Source organism: Nyctereutes procyonoides, unplaced genomic scaffold (genome assembly GCF_905146905.1).
Source record: "Nyctereutes procyonoides isolate TBG_1078 unplaced genomic scaffold, NYPRO_anot_genome, whole genome shotgun sequence".
NCBI lineage: Eukaryota > Metazoa > Chordata > Mammalia > Carnivora > Canidae > Nyctereutes > Nyctereutes procyonoides.
In genome coordinates, this window is record NW_026575049.1 from 7,442,208 (window position 1) to 7,464,742 (window position 22,535).

The 22,535-nt window shown below is 41.9% G+C and overlaps 1 protein-coding gene across 1 annotated transcript in view; it reads right to left on the minus strand.

The window, feature by feature from the left end:
- Positions 1-21,032, minus strand: part of GNS (glucosamine (N-acetyl)-6-sulfatase) — a 50,619-nt gene extending 29,587 nt beyond the window's left edge. The window contains exons 1-9 of the mRNA XM_055328637.1: positions 20,704-21,032; positions 15,676-15,735; positions 13,888-14,094; positions 11,710-11,775; positions 10,978-11,076; positions 9,092-9,259; positions 7,279-7,361; positions 5,498-5,616; positions 3,454-3,557 (exon numbers count right to left, since the gene is read on the minus strand). Coding sequence (XP_055184612.1) covers positions 3,454-3,557; positions 5,498-5,616; positions 7,279-7,361; positions 9,092-9,259; positions 10,978-11,076; positions 11,710-11,775; positions 13,888-14,094; positions 15,676-15,735; positions 20,704-20,892 — 1,095 coding nt within the window. The 5' untranslated portion in view covers positions 20,893-21,032. The remainder of the gene's footprint in view (positions 1-3,453; positions 3,558-5,497; positions 5,617-7,278; positions 7,362-9,091; positions 9,260-10,977; positions 11,077-11,709; positions 11,776-13,887; positions 14,095-15,675; positions 15,736-20,703) is intronic.
- Between the last annotated feature and the right edge of the window lie 1,503 nt (positions 21,033-22,535).

Sequence of the window (22,535 nt, forward strand, 5' to 3'; positions counted from 1 at the left end):
TTACAAGGAAGAAGCCAGGGTGTCACTGAGTTACACTGGAGAATTTTCCACTTCACCATTCTCCCACTTTCACACAGGGAAACCAGGCTTATTCAGCCTGTCTTAAAGCCAATATGCTGTCTTCTTGGCCCCCTAGTACAGTTCTATTTCACCCAGATCATGCTGGGTCATTTTTTTCCCTACTAACCTTTTTCTTTCTTAAAACTCTTTTTGAAGAATTTCTACCACCAAATCTAAAGCTAGATTAACTTCCAGTCAGGGGGGAAACCTCGATAAGTCAGTCTTTGGCATCCACACAAACCACCTGCTTTTGCTCTCCAACAGCTAACACAAAGCTAAGCCCGCTGGTCAAACAGGTCTTGTTTGGGCCATCATCTTTTGACAGCTCAGCTTATTATGCCCAACTCATAACCCCGTGCCACTGGCATAGGACAACTGGCGCTGAGACAGCTACGCTGCCAACACATGAAGATTCACCCATCTCTGACGTTTTTTTGTGCTAGGTGGAGGCCGAGCATTTCACACTGCTCAAGCTACATCTGTCAGCACAGCAGTGCAACACACATGGATTCTGAGAACAGACACTGTTAATTTTCAGTCTTGGTTCTGCCACTAGGTGACCCTGGGGATAACAATTCAAGCAACATGGATGTCTGATGTGTATTAAGGGCTGGGTATTCTAAGCTTAGCCATTGAGGAATTCCTTTTAGCACAAACCCAGTAGGGTGTGATAAGTGTGAGGCCCACCAGGAACACGGGAAGAGCACCTACTCCAAGTGGGGGCAGGGATCTGTAGGGACTTTCCAGACAGAAGCCCACAACCAAAGCTCTAAAGGACAATCGTTGGGTAGGAAGGGGCATGGGAGGGGGAAGCAATCTAAACAGAAAGAGCAATCACAGCCATACAAAGGCCAGGTGAGAGAGATGGTTCCCTTAGAAGTGAACTACTGAAAGTAAGTAGTTCAGTACAGTTGCCACATTCTGTTCCCTGAACAAGCCAAGCTCATTCTCAGATCTGTGCCTTCACATTTATTGTTCTGCTCAGAATGCCCTCCCACAGATCTCTGTGGGACTAAATCCTTCTCAACACCAAGGTCTCCTTTCAAATGCCTCAGAGGCTTTCACTGACAACTGTAGCTAAAGTATCTGGCTCTCCTGACATGTTAAGAACCAATCCTCCTTTGGATGCTGTGTATCCAAGGCTGCTGGCACAAGAAGATACATAAATATTTCCTGAGTTATACTATAATGGTTAAGTATAGACTCTGCAGCCAGACTGATACTTTTTAGCTACATTATCTTGGGCAAATCACTTAACTTCTGTAACTCAGTGTCCTCATCTGTAAAATGGGGATAACAATATCTTTTTGGGAGGGGGCAGGGTGATAATAGTACCTATATCTTATAAGGTTGTGAAGTTAAATGAGTTGATATAGCTAATACACTTAGAACAGCACCTGTCACACGCTAAGCATCCAATAGATATTTTGATATTGTTGATTATATATTAATATTATATATTATATAGATATACTTTTTAAAGATTTTATTTATTTATTCATGAGAGACACAGAGAGGCAGAGACACAGGCAGAGGCAGAAGACACAAGCAGAGGGCTCCTGCATGGAGCCCAACGTGGGACTCGACTCCGGGTCTCCAGGATCACACCCTGGGCTGAAGGCGGCACTAAACCGCTGAGTCACCCAGGCTGCCCTCAATATTATATATAATATATATTATAGATGTTATTATTGAAATGGGTTCCTAGGAACCAGGTTTTATTTAGACTGCTTATAGGTGAACTTTTCTGATGTTAACATTTACATGCCACTGTTATCTTGAAGACAAAAGGAACAGTCTGTTCGATGGGCAGCTGGCTGACACATTCCATTCTATTCTCATTCAGCCTCCTTCCCTACACTGGTTAAAAGTGGCCCTAGGTAGCCCTGCTCCTTGGAAATGCAGAGCTGCTGACACATTCTCTTGAGTCAACTCCCAACACCAAGATTGATAAAACACTTTTAGACTTAATGGTCCTCCAAACCCACCTATGCCCTTTGAAAGGAGAGGCCCATTTACAGGTATTGAATTTATAGTGGGAAGTGACTGGCTTTAGGAATGTAGCTTATTTATTTTAAAAAAGATTTTATTTATTTATTCATGAGAGACACAGAGAATGAGAGGGGCAGAGACACAGGCAGAGGGAGAAGCAGGCTTCATGCAGGAAGCCCAATGTGGGACTGGATCCTGGGACTCCAGGATCACGTCCTGGGCTGAAAGCAGGCGCTAAACTGCTAAGTCACCCAGGGATCCCCTGTAGCAGGTCTTAAGAGAAAAAGAAAACTCAAAGGGAAATTATGAAGGCCATTTTACCTTTCTGAAAGAATTTCAACAGAATTCCATCATGAGCATTACAAAAGGATATAAGTGAATTGCAGACTTTTAAACAAAGTAAACATTAAACCCCAAAATTAAACTGAAGTACCCAGTATACCCAGAAAGTCTGGCCCATTTTTCAATTTTAGCTTAAATGATGTATTTGCTCATTTTTTTGTCTCACAGAGTTGGGACTGATTTGTGTTATCAGAAGAGAACATAACTAGTAGAGTTTATCAATTCTTATCTTCTAAGCATTTAGACCAAAGTGTTTTGGTTCAGAGTGCCCACAATCTCCAGGAACAAAGTGCCTCAATATTAGATAGTAAGTTTGGAAAAAGACACTGAAATCAAATGGAAATGGCAACATTTCCAAAAGAAAAGTGGTATATTATGATACTTTTGGAGAGAGAATCAGTAAAACAGAAATGCATTAGTAGGAAGAGTCCCAAAAGAGAGGGATGAAATCCTCAGAAGACACGCTTTCTAGAGCCTTATACTCAAAGTGGAGTCAGATTGGCAGCAGCTATCAGCTGGGAGGTCAGAAATGCAGACTCAGAATCTGAATTTTAACAAGGACCCAAGGGGATCCGCCTAAGGAGCTCTGATCTACAGGGTAGTAGGCCCCAAACTGGGTGGCCTCTCAGAATCATCTGTGATTGAAGAAAAAAAAGCAGAGGCCGGGTCCCCATTTTAGTCCAAGTGAGTCCATTAGAACCATTCTGGATGTTGAACCTTTCACAATTTCAGAAGGTGATGTTGATGAGGACCACGGTAGTCACTGCTTCAAGACAAAGATTTATAGTCTTCAAGGTCAAGTAGAAACTACTCATACTGATATGTATATATACGCAGATGGGGGGGGGGATACAGTTAATAGAACGTGGCCAAGGGTTAAAAAAAATAAAAATAAAAAAGGAAACCAGTATTTCCAAGGCTTATATATACACACTTACAAGATCTTAAGCCAATCAGATGTCATCCTCATATGAGGAGAAATCTAGTCAGCCTCCTTTCCAGCGTTCTTTTCTCAGGCAAGTGCTACCTGTAAACACCATCAGTTTCTCAGGCACCTACCTTGCTTGTCTGATTTGGTTTGATCCCAGGTCCTCGAACCAGCAGTGGAACTTTGATATCAAACTCATACAGCTGTCTTTTGTCTATTGGCAAAGAAAACTGTCCTGAAAACAAAATACAGAGGGTAAAGATGGAGCCAGGATAGAAATGTCACTCACAGATTCATTCATTTAATCGATAGTAAGAATGAAAACAACTTTGTTCTACTATTTATGGTGCCTTAATGGAAAGTTTACAATTGCTTGGGTCTCTTATTACTACAAGGCAGGAAATGAGTTTATCATCTTTAAACAAATGCCTAGGGGAATTCCTCTGGTTTATGATAGGACAAATTTGGCAAAAACAATGACTGCAAAGTACTGAAACACAAATACATAATTTATGGATGACACTCAATCTGACCACAATTGAATGAGGTTACTCAAAAAAGTGTAAATAAAGGGACAAAAACATTTATCCAGGCTTTCTTATATAAACTGCATTTCAAGATAACCAAACAGTTGAGTTCTTCTCTAAGGAGTTCCAACTAATAAATGCAAAAAGAAGGACAAAGTTATGAAGTCAACATTTTGCCATTTTTGAAAGAATAGGGGATTTTTTTTCTTTTTTTTTAATTAATTAATTAATTAATTAATTAATTAATTTATTTATGATAGTCACATAGAGAGAGAGAGAGGCAGAGACACAGGCAGAGGGAGAAGCAGGCTCCATTCACCGGGAGCCCAACGTGGGATTCGATCCTGGGTCTCCAGGATCGTGCCCTGGGCCAAAGGCAGGCGATAAACTGCTGCGCCACCCAGGGATCCCAAGAATAGGGGATTAAAGCAACAGTCATCAACAGAAGCTTCAGCCACAAAAGGTTCATAGGACAGGTTCAGACTGACACCACATGAGCCATCAATTAATAGCAGCATTGCTAAATGGGTCAGCCAGACACCATCATGAAGTGATGTGATAGGAAGTACAAATCGGTATCACCAAGAAAGCATTCTCACTGAAAATATGAATTTCTGTTCAGACTCTGTAACTATCAATCTATAGAAAATGCTGACTAAAAGTACACAAGGCATCACGAGACTGGGATTAGCCAAATCGAGAATGTGAAATTTTTTTTTTTTTTTGAGAATGCGAGATATTCTAAAGAACAACAACAAACCCCTTTTCCAATAAATCAGTGGCAATAACAGCCTCAGGGAACATAAAAAACAAACAAAAAACAGGTAGGACTTGGTCTAGATTCTAATACATAATAAACTAGTCAGATGGACAATGTAGTGTTGATGTACAGAAGCACAATGTCAGAAGCTTCTCTAATACTTCCTAAGCTAAAAAAACAAAAACATGGGGAAGGCAGGAAAAATTCAAAAGACTGGCCACAGGTAGCTGAAAATCGAAGCTGGATAATGGGGATTATTTTATCAGTCTCTATTTTGAGTGCTTAAAAATATTCACAATAAAATATTAAATGCCTCATCAATCTGCTCCCATGCAAGAAGCCTCAGGTTAGTAGCTTTTAAGTTTATGAAATTTATAGCTGGGGAAAGAAGACATTGGTTTTTTAAAAAAAACACAAGTGGAAGAAAGGAAAGTCAAGGATATGGGGCTGACTCCTATAGTTTTAAAAAGACAAAATATAAAACAAAAACCACACACACATAAAATCAACAAAACTTATCTCACAATTTCACAAGAAAGGGTTTTTACCCCCCAGACAACCTTAAGAGGTCTTTCTGTGTAAAATCTCTTACCTCCATTCTATAAAATCTATTTGCCCTTTAAATCTAGTGCAGTTTCTTACTTCTGCCTGCCTCCAATCTAGCAAACTTACTCTGCTCCCAACTCCTCGAACATCATGTAATTTAGCATGTGAAACAGCAAATAATGAAACCTGGTCTCTCCACGTGTGAATGTGTTGGCCCTCTAATCACAGGGGTCCTGAAGGGGGCACCGCTACAACAGGACTAGAGCTCCCTGCCAGTGCTACTGACTAGGTGAAAAAGGCACATCATCAAGGTTACAGGAATGACCCCAGTCCGTCCCTTACCTGTGTGATAGCCATTGTCTGACGTATAAAAGATGTAGGTGTTGTTGAGTTCCCCATTGAATTCCAATCTCTTCACCAGTTTCTCCACAAGGTCATCAACTGATAGTAAAGTTTGCCATCTGGATGTACACAGAGGGTGACAAGGGGACTTCAGAAACAATGGCTGAGGGAATGTATCTTGCCAACAAAGCAGGAGTGAAATTCAAATCAGAATAATACAAAAGCCCCCAAACCACACTCCCAGAAAGCTCAAAACCCAAATGTCCTTTCCTCAGACCCCTCACTGAAAAAAAAAATTAGAAAAATCCCAGAACACAATTAGTTTGTTCCAAATTTAACCATTTCTAAAGAAGTGAGGCTTTTATTATTTTTATTTTTTATTTTTATTTTTAGAAGTGAGGCTTTTAATAACCAGTTAGCTTTACTAAAACGAGTGATGAGAGCAGAAACAACCGGAAGGGAAAGCTGTCAATTCAGTACTGATTAACACAGATTAATTCAGACAGACCCACACTACAACAACCTTTCAGGATCTAAACTAGGGGTGGGCAAGCTATTAGCGATGGGCCACAGCCTGTCCACTATTGAGGTTTGTTTTTATTTTTAGTGTAATTTCTTAAGATTTTATTTATTTATTTATGACAGACACAGAGAGAGAGAGAGGCAGAGACACAGGCAGAGGGAGAAGCAGGCCCCATGCAGGGAGCCCGACATGGGACTCGATCCCAGGTCCCCAGGATCACACCCTGGGCCAAAGCCAGCGCTAAACTGCTAAACCACTGGGGCTGCCCTAGTTTGTTTTTAAATTGCAGTAAAAAACACACAAGATATAATTTACCATCTTAACAAATTTTAAGGGTACAATCATTAGTATTAAGTATATTCACACAGTGAAACAGATCTCCAGAACTTTTTCTTGCAAATCTGCAACTCTGTACCCATTAAATAAGTCACTGTTTTTATATTGTTCATTCACATGTTGCCTAGTTTTGCTCCAACAGCAAAGCTGGGCAACTGTGACAAAGACCATTTGGCTTGTCAGGCTATAATATTTCTGTCTGGCGCTTTACAGAAGTTTCCTCACTCCTGGTATAATCTAAATACATCTTAAGAGAGTGTAATGGATTTTAAAGAACTGACTTAAGGAAATTCCTTAAAATTCCAAAAAGCAAGTGCAAACATTCTGTTCTATTCTAAGCCTTTGGTCTTTTTTTTTTTTTAATTTAATTTAACTTAATTTTTTTTTATTTTTTATTTTTATTTTTAAAGATTTTATTTATTTATTCATAGAGACAGAGACAGAGAGAGAGAGAGAGAGAGAGAGGAGAGAGAGGCAGAGACACAGGCAGAGGGAGAAGCAGGCACCATACAGAGAGCCTGACGTGGGACTCGATCCCGGGTCTCCAGGATCACGCCCTGGGCTGCAGGCGGCACCAAACCGCTGGGCCACCGCGGCAGCCCTGAGCCCTTGGGTCTTATACAAATATTGAGTCTGATTTTTCACAAAGTGATCTTTTCTTCAGACACAGGGAAAAATTTTTTGTACCAAATGGCTCGAATTCGCAATTATGTTTTAACAAGTTATACAAATGAATTGTTTTATTAGTCCTGAAGTCCAAAGACCATCTCCTATACCTTCTAGGGGAGCAGACTCCCAATCAAAGTGTCTCTCCCACCAACCTGCTACCTTCTGATTTTGTTTCAAAGGTAACCACGTTGTGCAGTCCCCCTGTTCATGGGTCCTTAACGTCCATCCAGATTGAGAAAGTAGTAGCTCTTACCTTTTCCTAAATGCATTATCTAAAAACTGTATTGAAGAATTAGTCATAGGGGTCTTGGCTTGCCTAATTAACCAGTGCTTGTTCTAAAATATAAAAGGAAAAAAAAATGTTAGCACCAAGTCACTGCAATCAAATAAACTACTACCAGAATACATAATGAAAAGCAGCATTTTATACTTCTACCAAAAAGGAATTCACCAGAGCATCTGAACAACTTCAGACCTCCCTCCCCTGCTCCATATATTCTTAAAAACACTTTCTATATATTATCATTCATTCTTAGGTTCTTCCCAGTAGCTCTCAAATGAAACAAGGCCTGGGCTCCTTGTTATTAGCAGCATTAATCAGCATTAAAAGATTTAGTGAAAGATATTAGAGGACTATTGGCTAAAAGGAGACTAAGTTTATTAACATGAGTCTATGCTTTGGATCTACTACCCAAACTACAAAAGGGTAAATATTAATTTTATCTTGCATTAAGTATTGCCCTAATAAGCGACCATTCTTATCACCCTCTATTTTCCTGCCCAAGATACTGATCGTCCTAGAACTTTGGGAAAAACTCATCATTACAATTTCCTAAAACCTCAAGCTCAAATCTAGAGGGTTCTTCTCATTTAAATCACTTGCAGTTCTAAAAATAAGTAAATAAATAAATAAATAAATAAATAAATAAATAAATAAATAAATAAATAAAATAAACAAAAACATTCCCATACATCATTAATTTTCTCCTCCCTATTCATAAAGTCCTAAGCCACCATCTCCCAAAGTATTAGTCTCAAAGGGTTCTTACTTAGTATTGTTTGAGAAATGTTATAGAGTATATCCTCCTGTTGGAAATTCATCTTGGAACAGGAATAACTCTAAGAAATTCTGTAACAGAGTGACTGATTTAAAATTTCTACTTATTTGCTCATAGGAAATCCTATTAATTTCTTATGGAACACAGAGAAAGGCCCTTCTAGTTCAAAACTCAGTTCTCTCAGCCTTTAAAATCCTACTTAAGCACTTGCTTACAGTGTGCCAGGCAACATGTCGCATATTTCTACGCTCCTTAGTCCATATTGTAACTGCACAAGGAAGTAAGACCTCCCACTTTATTTAGATCTCTCACTTTAGATAAAAAAGCAGAAGTTAAGCATCTTGCTCAAGGTCAGGTTACTCGGCTCAGAAGTGGCAGTGCTGAGTCTAATCCCAGACTCATTCTGTCTACCATCTCACAAGCAATGAAGATTTCTGGGCAACACGCATGAGGCAATAGAGAACTTCTGCCTTTGAACCAGTGAACAGCCCACCCTGTGTGCCAAGGGAAGTATAAGTAACTGGTGTAGGAGGCAAATATTTAGGCTGTGGCCCTCAATTATATTCCCTGCTCTGGCTCATTTCTCCATTCAACTTCCCTTTCCAGTCATATTGCACTAGGTCATGGCCTCTTTTCCTATGCCTAAGGCACGGCGAGGGCCACCCACAGGAGGCTGCTGCAAGCCTCACTCAGCCCCAAGGGCTAGGTCTCAGCCACCGCCACGCAGGAGGAGAGCCAGCACAGAGATTAGCAGGAGAGCCTGTAGTCAGGAAAGATGGCGCTGCTTTAATATTTCCTCTGGACTCTTAGTTGCTAACTGGCTGTGTCGCAGGAAGCTTATCTGTACTTCTGAAGCAAGGTTATACTATCTTTATACTTAAGACAGGTAAAATTACCTTTAGAAGGTCTGGGAGGAAAACCAAGTACGTGGCTCAAAGGTTCCCTGACAAGATAATATACAGTTACTTATATCAAGTATGGCTTCATTCAAGGATTAGGGGAAGCTACCGTTCCATGGATGTTGAAGTTCTTATTTCTTGGTGCAAAGACGTTCTGAAAGGTCTTCTGGTACTGAGGTGCGGCTGTCCAAGGAGAATGAGGTGCTGGTGTGGAGATCATCATGAAGAACGGCTCAGAGTTGGACTTGTAGTCCAGGAAGCCCAAAGAGATATTAGCCTGAGATACACAAAGATCTGTTACCTTCTACTCTACCCAACAGTGGAGAACTTGAGAGATGCACATTCTCAGGTATACAGGAGGCGGCACCGGGTCATATCCGCTTTTAAACAATCTTAAAATTTTTAACCATTTTTAACAATCTTAACACAACCTACGTCACAGTTATTTACAAGTGTATTGTAGGAACATATATTTGGGTTTTAGGCAATACTTACTAAAAAAAGGGGGAAAAGCATAGCATCCTAGGAAAACAAATAAGATTGTAATGATCTTATACACGATCTAACAATTGTTAATGTTTCTCATAAAGGAAAAAATAGTAATTTGACCTTTTAAGGATTAGGTTGCATTAATACAACTGCCTCTGATGCCTGAAAGTATATAAAATATATAAAAAGAGAGTCAATCTAATTCACCCAGTGGGACCAGTGGATTAAGTTATCTTATAAAAATACATACAGTGTAGACATCCCAAGTTACACCAGCTAAAACAGCTAAACTAAATCCAAATCCATCACACCAAGATTTTAATTTATATTGACTTACATTCATCATTTGCTTATCTGGAGATATGTTATGAAAATGAAAGCATCCCATACACATGCTACATGTTTAATTGTTCTAGTTGATTTACAGCTTCACTTATTCCCATCACTACACTCAAAGGGTACGGACTGAATCAATCTCCTTTCACCATCCCACCCACCTGCTTACTCTAGCCCTGTCGGTAGCTGTGCGTTCCCCCAAATGCTGGGCACACTTCTGCCTCAGTGCCCCCACAACCTGTCGCTCTCTCTGTGGACCCTTTCCCCTGATCTACACAGCTCACTCACACCTCTTTAAACGTTATCTAAGTAACTCCCATGCCCTGTCTTATTTCTCTATCTGATCACCCAGAGGGACTTTGCTTCATTCACTGAATACCTGCTATGCTGGGTGCTAAAAAATTTGGTGAATGAATACTCTGTGGAGGGCTGTCATCAGGAACACCTTACACAGGAAAGGCAAGTCCTAAATTCACCCAGTTTCAGTAATTTTTATATATAAAAATAACAATATTTATATATGTTTATAAGTAAAATTTATATTATGTATTTATATATATAAATAAAAATTCAGATATAAATCTTAAGCCTTAGGAACTCCCAGTCCCTAGCTGCCCACCCTCACAGTGAAGCTGCATCTCATAGCTTGTGAGTGAAACTGGGGTCAAGAGTAAGAACCTCTAAAGTTAAGACCTCTTCAAAGTAATCTCTACAGTCTCAGAGATTAGCTTTTGGAAAAGGATTTGTTGCTGGAATTTCAAGAACATTAGCTCTGAGCCTAGCTTATATACAAAGAAAAACACCCTCAGGAGTCTTTAATCAGTTGGAAATATTCTTTGGCAGTTAAATGAAGTTATTATTCATTCACGTTAGTGAACATGACCAAGTCCAACGGGTTTCTAGGCAGAGGTTTCTTTTTTTTTTTTTTTTTAATTTAAGATAGTCACACACACACACACACAGAGAGAGAGAGAGAGAGGCAGAGGGAGAAGCAGAGGGAGAAGCAGGCTCCATGCACCGGGAGCCCGACGTAGGATTCGATCCCAGGTCTCCAGGATCGCGCCCTGGGCCAAAGGCAGGCGCTAAACCGTTGCGCCACCCAGGGATCCCTAGGCAGAGGTTTCAACAACTCTGAGCCACACCTGCGAGGACAGAGCTTTGATAACTCACCAGAACATCGGTCAGGTAGTCCACACTGTAGTTTTCACCATGCTTCCGTGCCTTCCCATTGATAGAGAGTGTATAATTATAGTATTTAGAATTCTTTTCCTATTAGACAGGAAAGTAAGATTTGTTAAGAGATCAGCACACCAAATGAAAAGTCAGAAATTATGCTGGGCTAAACCATACTGTTTAAATAGTGACAAGACAATCTGGGACACCTAGGTGGAGTGGCTGGTTAAGCATCTGACTCTTGATTTTGGCTCAGGTTGTGATCTCAGGATTGTGAGACTGAGTCCTGCATCGGGTTCCACGCTCAACGTGGAGTCGGCCTGAGACTCTCCTTCTGCCCACACCACCCCTCTCTCTAACCCTGGGTCAAATAAATCTTTAAAGAAAAAAGGAGGCATTTTTAAAAAAAGATAATTACTCAAGTTAGTACTGCATTGGATTTTTGACTAGGGTTTTATTAACTACTAGCATAGTTTCAATCATATGTCCTAGTTTGAAGAGCCATGAGTGGATAAGATAAAACAGCAAAATATGTAACTAAACCTTATGTGATGCAGGAAAAACATCCCCCAGAGGAGTGTCTCACAGATCAATAGACTTTAAGGAGATAAAATAGCTAATCATAAACGCAAAGCAACTCATGTCAAAATTAGAGCTAAATTAGAGAGTAAACATATTTTACATCTGCAGAGCTGTGTATAATTGTTGCTGATTTCAATAATCACTCACCAAGGCATACCAATAATTCCAGCCTAGAGGAACATGTTCTAGTCCACCTGCATCTGGGGCTCCATACTGAAAAGCAAGACAAGTAGGATGTCAGAATTACTCAGACTTGACCAAATCAGAAAGAAAGAGGAAACTTTTAGAATCCTTTTTGATCAGGGCCTGAAACAAGGTGCTCTATTTTCCAAAACACATAAAACCCAGTCAACAAATAAAGAACACTATAATCCTAGGAACTTCTGAAGCAGGAGTTTGCAAACTATGGCCAGCAAGCCAAACCTAGCCTGCCAACTGTTACGTATGATTAGCAAGCTAAGGATTTTTTTCCAACCATTAAAAAAAACAACAGCAATCAATAGAGGAATATTTTGTGACAGAGGAAATTGGCATTTCAGTGACGAGGGATTTTTGGAACACAGGTGCACTCATTTTGGTTTGTGTAATGCCTATGGCTGCTTTCATGCTACAGTGGCAGAGTCCAATACAGGAATCCCCCCTTATCTGCAGTTTCATTTCCCGTGGTTTCAGTTAACTCACGGTCAACCGTAGTCCAAAAGCAGAGGAACTCCTGTCAGAAGTTCTGTAGTAGCCTAATGCTACATTGCAATGTCTGTCATTCACTTCACTTCATCTCATCAGGTAGGTATTATATCATCTCACACCATCACATAAAGTACAGTGCAATATTTTGAAAGAGACATCATTCACATAATTTTTATTGCATTATATGGTTTTAACTGTTCTATTTTGTTATTAGTTGTTGTGCCAAATTGCCAGTTAAACTTTATCACAGGTACAAATACACAGGTAAAAACAGTATATATAGAATTCAGTACTATCTTTGGTTTCAGGCATCTACTGAGGGTTTGGGAAAGTATCCCCCATGGATAAGGTAGGCGGGGGGGAAACTACTGTCATCACAAAAGAGATGTATGGCATGTAAAGCCCAAAATATTTACCTCTAGTCCCTTCCAGAAAAAGTCTGCATGGCTTAGGCCAGAAGGTTCATTTCCTGAGCTACTGATGGCACAAACTGAATACTCCAACTGACCTTGTGCCTAACGATAGCCAAAATAATCAGATTATGAGCTCTCAGCCTATAACTTCAGTTGTCCTGATGATGAAATCTACTTTTAGAGCTCAATTTATTTGAGGAGATGAATAAGTGACCCCAGAACTATCGCATTTTATCTCAATCAGGTTTAGTATTGCCCATTTAAGGAAGAATTTAACCCATGAGAAATCTCTGTATTTTAATAAATTTCTCTTAATTCTGTATACACATTAAATGGTCTTTCATATGCGTAGTATAAATTCTGTTTATGACCCCACAGACTTATCTCAATAACCTAGTATTTATACTTATTTCTCATGATCCTTTTCAAACTGACTTATCTTCCTTCAACCTCACAAGGCTGCAAATTCTCCCAATTATTGTGGGGAGAGAAGTATGAACAGAAAATTCAGATCAGATATTAGTATCTCTAGCAACTGTGGATAAAGTATATAAGAAAATGTATCTTTGTCCTGCATTCCCAGTTTTACTCTAAGATATAACCTAGATACTCTCAAACTATCTCCCTTAAGTTTGACTAAAAGCTAGGGCTAGTGTGGTGAAATCTAGCCTTGGTGGGCTGTAATGGGTGTCCCTCCACCCAGGTGCACAACAGGCCAGCACATCAACCACTAAGCCATATGCTTTAATGGCCCAAACAGCCCATGATCTGGGTGCTTTCCCTTTACCACTGATCTCTTTACATTTTTTTTAGGTTAGAAAATGGAGTTAAGTCTTAAGCTGTTATGGTGCAGGAAAGGTGGCAGGAGGAAAAACTTCTTCATTCTCATCCTAATAAAGGGGAAATGGAGACAAAGATGCCATGACAGCCACATGACATGCAAAATTCTTGAAGAAAAAGGGGAAGATGCATCAGACAGCAGCAGTCACAGGACAATTTTTAAATAAATGCTGTGAGGCCATTTAGAAGAATAACTACAGTACTTAAATCATATAAATATATTCATGTAAGTAAATTGTTCAAAGAGCAAATTAGGAGAAATTAGATACACCAAAAACATTTTAACATGACTCAAATGGATAATAATTTAAAAATGACATGAATTACATTAATTCACATTATAAAGCTTTTTTTTCCAAAGGAATAATTAGATCATTCAACATACCTCATTTAAGTACTTCCCTGCAAAAAAGGTCTGATAACCACACATCGATCTGAGAATTGCTGGGAAAGTATTCGGTTCTTGGATCTTCTGCCAAGACTTACTACTGCAGTTTCCCTCTAAAGTGTTGTTAACAACGTGATGATTATGTGGGTACTTCCCTGTCAAGATACTGGCTCTGCTCGGACAGCAAAGAGCACTTGGCACATACTACAAAGGGAACAGAAGCAAAAAAAACCTAGTTACACAAGAAAGATGGATTTCTCATCATTTCTAAAAAGAGCAAACAAAGCTGCTTAATACTCTAACTTTGAATTTCTAGTTTCCCACGGAATAGAGTTTTTTGCGTTTTTTTGTTTTGTTTTGTTTTTTGGTTTTTTTGGTAACATATGACACACTTTAGAGCTGCTTTAAGTCACATAGTGGAGACAGTAAACCAGATAAACCAAGAGAACAGATTTCTTTTTCAGTTGGTTTCTTTCTGCAGAATAAGAGTTACTCCAATCTCATCTGCTAAATAAATATTTTTGTGGTAGGAATTAGTTTTTGTTGTTGTTGTTGTTGTTGTTTTAAGTATGTTCCATGCCCAGTTTGGAGCCCAAAGTGGGGCTTGAGTTCAAAACCCTGAGATCAAGACCTGAGCTGAGGTCAGGGGATGGACACTTAACCAACTGAGCCGCCTAGGTGCCCCTAGGAGCTAGGTCTTAACCAAAGATAAAGAATACTACTTGAATCTAATGTAGCTGAGAGGTACCGGTTCATTTTCAGGAAAACCTGTAGCTTTATACATTTCCTACATCACTTAATACACTGGATACAGATTATTTTTTTCCTACTCTAATTGCATTTCTAATAGCTGAGTCCCTTCTACCTGATATTTGTATAGGTCTTAGTACATGTTGCCAAGCCACCTTATGGAGAATGATATTAGTCTATACTCACACCAGCAGGGAAGGAATGCTCATGCAAGCATGCTCTTGCCAAAACTACATAGTATCCCTTTTAAATACTTGGCATTTCTTTGGCCTTTCAAATTGGATTTGGCATTTTTAAATACTGTTGAGGAAGAACATTCTCCACTGTTTACGTGAATGATTTGTTCATGTGTTTTGTGTATTTTTTCCTCCTGGGGCATCAGCTTCTTATAACTGAAAATCTGAGTTAAGGAAGGATTCAGTCATGTTACAAATACTTGCCATTTTTTTACTTTAGCTTTTTAAAGTTTGTTAGATATTGGCAACCCTTTTAATTTTAAACCTTTTGCTTTTTTGTCTGCTGACCTACTTTTTGATCAATGTCACAATGTTTACTGTATCTTCATATTGCATTTTATTATTTGGAAGGGCAATTTCCTCCTTTAAGAAATTATCTTGATTGTTCTAACCTACTTCTAATTCCAGATAAATCTGGAATCACTTTACCCGGCCTAAAAAAAATCCTGTTCGGATTCTGATTAACCTTGTGTCTTTCCATAGAAATGAATGTTACTTAATTCTTACAATCCATTTTCAAACCTCAAACAGTGAGGTTTAAAAAAAAAAAAAATTCTCTAGTTCTGAGCTATAAATCAAACTGGCTTAGAAAATACCTACAATTAAGGTTCAATTAGTAAAAATTAATATTTCAATTAAAAGAATTTAAGTCACTTTAAATAAAGTCCTTCCTTTAGATCAGGCATCTAACTAGGAAAAAAAAAAACATACAGATTACACTAGACTACCCCAAAAAGGGTGCTGCTTCTTGGAATATGAACAGAAAGTCTCGCAAAAGTAAGTCAGCTTCAAAACTTACAGCACTGGAGAAAGTCATCCCCATTTCTCCAATGAGAGCCTTGGTTTTCTTTAGTGGTGTCTGTGAAATAAATAATTATGTGTTAATCCATTTCGTCCAATAAACAAAAACACGCAGACCAAAACTCATGTTTTTTGCATCTTACTCGTAATGATCAGCTCCATTTGATACTAAGAAATGTCAAAAGAGTCCTGTGTGATTCTGGAGATGAACCAAACATGTTTGGTTACAATTAGTTATTATCCCATGCAAAAGATCAAAAGGGTCATAATGCCCGCAGGAAGGGAAAGTTCACAGCTGATAGCACTATTCTAGCAGTGCTGATTTCAAAGTAACTAAATTTTGGTGCTCTCTTTTGTCACAGCCCCCTTACAAGATAGATATGACAAATCTCCATAAATTCATCTTTAGAAGCAGGAAGTGGGGTAAGAGATGAAAGGAGACTTCCACCCTTTAAAACAGAAATAACACTCAGGTTCTGAAAGCCAGATAAGGTCAGGAGGCCCAGGAAACAACTCTATCACACATCCAGTGGTGGAATCCAAATGCACACTTTTCAACTATATGCCCAAAACCTGTGCACTAGACTAATCACCACCTCAGGTAAGGACTTGAACCAGATGGCAAACAGTATAGATGAGAATTGATCTCAAATCCTAGAATGAGATAAAAGTATGAAGAATGTCGTTTAAATACAAGTAAAACGAACACTAATAATCTTTACTCCGATTTCAGACAGTAAGAAAGGACCACTGAAGAGACTCTTAGTTGTATTATATTAATCAGTTCATGATGATTTTTGAAGTACCTAATCTAAGACCAAAAAAAAAAGGAAAAAAGAAAAAAATTTAAGACCATATTCAGTGCAGTTTTAAGTATATCTTATTGTGCAATAATTCCTTAAAGATAATCTAAGTATCTATGTTAACAAGGGTCTTATTTATAATACCGTATAGATGACTTTCCCTCACTGTTTTATATAGATAGTAAAAAACCTAAGGAACCCCTAAGCTCAAAAGGATGAGAATCCTAACTTATTTAAGAAGACATTTCATAATTTCACGAATAGATGATCCATAATAGGCTCCCAGGAGATGCTATAGATAGATATATAAGGTCTTTGCTAATCTTCACAAGCAATGTCACCAACTATGATACTCCGCAAAACATCACTGGGTGCTCCCGTTAGGTAAAAAAAACATTAGGCTGAATGAAACACTGGTCTGACCAAAAAAGCTGAGGTATGATGACACACAAGGAGGGGAAATGAGAATACAAAGTGTAAGTGGGGAAAGTGAGTTAATGTTAGTTGATTATATGGGACTTAATCCTCAAACTGGCAAATAGGCGAAACTACTGAAGAGTTTGATTTACAGAAGACTATACTGTGTGATTATAACCCATTTGTTAACCACTTAATGTATGCCAGGCACTGATCTAGGCAAAGGTGGACAAAAGACAGGTGGTCTTTGATCTCATGACCTTTGTACTGGGGAATTTAAACAAGTAACAGGTAAACAATCATTTCAGGCAGTGAAAAAAGTGCTATCAACAGAATAAATCAGGATGAGTTATGCATCACCATGCTTACAGCTGGTGGGAGGAGAGGCCTCTCTCAGGAGGTAACTGTGATACTCAGAGTCACATGATGAAGAGGCCAGCCATGCAAAGATCCAGGAGACGATGTGTCCAGGCTGAGTAAATAACAGCAAGGACAAGGGCGGCCAGAGAAGGAAAGAGGCACACGTAAGGAAACGAAAAAAGGCAAATGTAGGAGCAGCACAGCAAGTAAAGGAGACTGTGGGGTGAGTTAAGGTCAAAGCGTTAGGCAAGAGCCAGCAGATGATGCAGGGCTGCATGGGAACACAGATTTTAGTGTAAGTAAGAAATCTACATCAATGACAGTCATTTTCATACTAACACTGGGACAGCGATAACCATAATATATGCTTAAACAAATCTTAAACAAGAAAACACAGTGTACTGAAAATGTGTGTGTCCATGCTAACCTGAACGTTAACATTGATCTTTTAAGATGTAAGCAAAGACAGCTGCAAGGCTGGTCAGGTCGGGGCTGTGCAACACTGCTTAAGCAGCAGCCAGTCTTAACACCCAAATATGGGTAACTTTACTCATCCAAAGCACATCCCTTCCATAAAAATCCTAAGGAGTCATTTACTTTTTTGGCTCCCATGTATATAGCTGCTCTGAAATAAAGTTTTAACAATTCTAATAATCTATGGCTAATTTTTCTTTTAATGGTGAAAGATCACTATGCTTTAGGCAAAGACATCATCTATTCTTCCCCTACATTTCATCATGGCCCTGTCTCTCATTTCCTTAAAAGCTTTCACCAAATGTCACTTTTTCTAGAGTGAATGATTTTAAAAAGAGCAGCCTGTGTTTCTGTGAACAGTGTGTCCATCCCACCATGATAACATCCAAGTAAAATCAAGAAATAGGAACTGTTCCCTAAGCCAAGAAACTAAAGTCCCTCAGATGTTGCCTGCAACAAAGATGATGCATCAAACACAATTTCAAAGGTGACTGAAAGATTCTATGAGAAGCAGCAATCACACAAGCGCTTATAATTCTTCGACCTGAGCTAGTGTGGTGGATTGGACCACCGTTTCTTTTGCCAACTATGGCAGCAATCGTAAGCAATCTGATCCCCTTTTTGGGGTCAGAAACCTCACTCTCTCTACAAAAAATGAAGGTAAAATACAGAGTATTACATATAAATTAAGGACTTCCATGACCCCACTGGTGTCCCTGAGTATCAATTTTGGCTTTTCTCTTTAGTATAAACACCTATAAAAAAGAATCTGCTACTGGTTTAAAGAAGCAGATACAATGAACAGGTTAAGGGGAAGATACCTCAGATCTACACAGACCACACTGATCTCTAAGAACTAAGAAACTCAGTTCTGAACACCTGTTATCTCATTGATAACTTTTTGTTTTCAACAGAAATGTAAAAGCTTGACCTTTTAATTGTTTTAGTCACTAACTATTGCTAATTTTTGATATGAGATGGCTTGCTTTTTCTAGACACTTTTTTTTTTTTTTTTAAAGATTTAGGAGAGTGAGAGAGCGAGTGAAAGCGAGCATGTGCAAGCAGATGGGAGAGGGAGAAGCAGGCTCCCCGCTGAGCAGGGGCTCCATCCCAGGACCCTGAGATCGTGACCTGAGCCGAAGGCAGATGCTTAACTAAGCCACCCAGGGGCCCCTAGACAAAACACTTTTCAGTCACACACACACACACACACACACACACACACACCTTTTTTTTTTTTTTTTTTTTAAAGGAATTTTGTGAGGAGGGTTAAGTGTAGTGGTGGGAATGGGAAAAACAGTAAATTCCAGGAGGGCAATTAAATCAAGACTCTCCAATGTCAATGTGGTGGAGTAGAAGGTAAAAGGCGATGAGGCCTATGTGGTAGGAAAAAGTGTGGAGTCAAAATGCAAGCATCTTAAACATTAACTAGAAAAGATTCTTAAGGCAGCTCAGGTGGCTCAGTGATTCAGCACCTGCTTTCGGCCCAGGATGTGATCCTGGGGACCCAGGATCAAGTCCTGCATTGGGGTCCCTGCATGGAGCCTGCTTCTCCCTCTGCCTGTCTCTCATTAATAAATAAAATCTTTGAGAAACAAAAATTCAAAAAAAAAATGAAAAGATTATCATAATTGTGAACACAGTCCTGAGTCAGAACTACATTTTAATTCATAACCCAGAATTACATATCTGGTTTACGTGAACCTTTACCATACGTCCCCACATCTATCACACCAACATTTTTTTTCTTTCTTTTTTTTTTTTTACACCAACATTTTCTACTCTACTTCATTCCACAGGAAAGTGAAAAAATGCTGGTAGCTGCTCACTGAGCTGATTTCACAGCTCACGGATGGGTTGAAATCAGTCTGAGGGACATTGAGGAAGAGTGTTCACATACAGTAGCAGGAACTTCTCCTGGGAAGGGTTTTCATAGGCTCAGCATTTAGCTGAAAGCAAAGAGAGAACTGAAACGAAGAAACAAGGTGTGTGTGTGTGTGTGTGTGTGTGTATACGTACCCATGTATACTTAAAGAGAAGAGAAATGCCAGGCCCAGCATCAGAGCACCTGCTGGATTCCTACCTGCTTCAACTACTTAAGCACCTCGAGGAAGCCACGTTCCGGGGCCTCCATCAACAGGAGCCTGGGCGAGCGCTCCTGAAGGTCATAATTTCCAGAACTCTAAGATACAGAAGCAACCCTCACTCTGGGTAAGAGCGAAGTTGCCTGACAAAACACATTTAAAATGGGACTGGTCGGAGAAAAGGTGAAGTTCAAGGATGCTCTTGTTTTTAATCCCCACATCACTCATCACGTTCTTAAAGAAGCCTGAGACACAGTAAAAAAAAATGAAAAAAAAAAAATAAAATGGAACACAGGCCGCAGGAGCCAACGCATAGGCAGCGGCAGCAGCAGCAGCAGCAGCAGCAGCAGCAGCAGCAGCAGCAGCAGCATCCAGGGGCTCCATCGGGCTGACTGAACTCTCCTGCTGCGTGTCCGGCCAACGCACACCCTGGGCCGCCCGACGACCACCTACCGGGTCAGTCCGTCTCAGCACTTATTTTCTAAGATACCCAGCGCAGCCCTGTGCACGCGGAGCCGGCCTAGTTCCTTCCTTCGAAGACTCGGCGGGGCTGGTGCGAGAGAGAAGCCGGGCGTGCGTGCCGGCGGCCCAGCCCACCCCTAGCTGGCGTCCACGCCTCGGGGCCAGCCCGAGGTCCGACCTGGAAGCCCGGCGCGGTGCGTGCACGGGGGTCCGCCCAGGAGAGGGCGGAGGAGGGGGAAACGGAGTCCCGCGGCCCCCGGAGCTCGCCTACGGGGCCGGGGGCGGCAGAGGCGCAGCTGCCAGGCCGCGGAGCCGCGGCAGGGAAGGGGAAAGCGGCCCAGACACCTGCGGTGCGGTGCGGTGCGGTGGGGGGGGGGTCGGCCCGGGAGTCGGAGGGGCGGGGGCGGGGCGGGGCAGAAGCGTTACCATGCCGCCGAGCACCTCGTCCTGGTCGTCGGTGAGCAGCAGCACCACGTTGGGCCTCCGGGAGCCCGCCGCCGCCCGCGAGGCCCCCAGGCAGCCGCCCAGCAGGAGCAGCAGCGCGGGGCCGCAGGGGCGCAGGGGACCCGGCTGGTTCCGCCGCGGCCCGCCTGGGGCCGGGGGGAGGAGCCGCATGGCGGACGGCGCTCCGGGCCCGAGCGGACGGCGGCGCCGGCGTCTGAAGGGCAAGCGGCGGAGGGACGGCGGCCGGAGGAAGAGGCTCGCCCGCGGAGGCTGGGGCCGGGGTCAGGCGTTTTCTCCCCTAGCACGGTCACGTGAACGGGGGCAGGGGGCGGGGCGCGCCGCGCGGTCACGTGACGGCAGGCGGGGCGGGGCGGCCGGCCGGAAGCCGGAAGTGGGCGCCGGGCGGGGGCAGCGGGGGGGGGGGCGGCTGTGCGCCGGCGGTCGGCCCCGCGTCGCGGTGGCCTGGGAGGGTCGGTTCACGGCAAGCGGGGGCGCCGACCGACCTTGTACCCGCCGGGTCGCGACGTCGGCTGCGGGCGAAGTCTCGTCTCCGCCGGATTTTATCCCCGAGGCAGCGGACGCCTGCAGGGCCCGGTGGGGACCCCGGGGGCTCGGGTTCAGCGCCGCCCTCCGCCCGGGCCGCGACCCTGGGGACCCGGGATCCAGTGCCGCGTTGGCTCCTGCGGGGAGCCCGCTCCTCCCCCCGCCCGGCTCTCCCCCTGCCCCCTCCTCCCCCCGCCCTCTTCTCCCCCGCCCCCTCCTCCCTCTGCCCCCTCCTCCCCCTGCCCCTTCCTACCCCTGCCTGCTCCTCCCCAGCTCCCTTCTCCACCTGCCCGCTCCTCCCCTGCCTGCTCCTCCCCCTGCCCACTTCTCCTGTCCGCTTCTCCCTCTGTCTCTGCCCCTCTCTCTGTCTCTCATGAATAAAATCTTAAAAAAAAAAAGGGTCCTTGTATTTAAATTTTTCCGATTTTTCTCTACGACTCACCTGTTCTAAAGTTGGTTTCCAATTCAACTTTCTTGATTCCTAGCCTCAGCTGATAACGTGATTTCAAACAAGCAGAGGATTCAGGGACATCCTCACAGTCTTCAATACTACTTGGGGAGTTCTTGAATATTCCCCCTAATACTCCTTGCTGGAATTTTGAAAGCCCCGTTAGACGATGCTGAAGGATACGCACACTGAACAAATACAGAGCCGGTGAGACGTGGTTACCCGACCACATTAGGTAATCTTTTTCTTTCTTTTTTTTTTTTTTAAGATTTTATTCATTCATTTATGAGAGGGAGAGAGAGAGAGAGGCAGGCTCCATGCAGGGAGCCCGATGTGGGACTCCATCCCGGGTACCCAGGATCAGGCCCTGGGCTGAAGGCGGCGCTGAACCACTGAGCCACCTGGGCATCCCCAACATTAAGTGATCTTTAGGGGGAAAACTTCCGTGAAGAGGGCTCCAAATATATCTGTGGTAGCTCTAGAACAGAGCTATCGACCCCCTGCTGAAGTCTATGGAAACAGGTTCCTGGGGAGGGGAAGGGTCAAGCCTTATTCCCAACTCAGAGCAACCACCTGTACCTCCTGGCTCCTTACAAAGTGTATTTTCTCTAAACTAGACCATCTGCCATGAAAGGTGTTTTAAAATTCAGGAAAGCACTATACTATAAGGAGGTAAGAATGATTGTTGAAGTACTTTGAAATGTCATATATACAACTACACGGCTTTTGCAAAAGGAAGTGTTGCTTTTTCCCCCCCTGAAAAAAAAATAGGTTCACAGAAGGCAAGAGAATCTTTGCAAAATGAAGTAAAGGTCCACTGCCA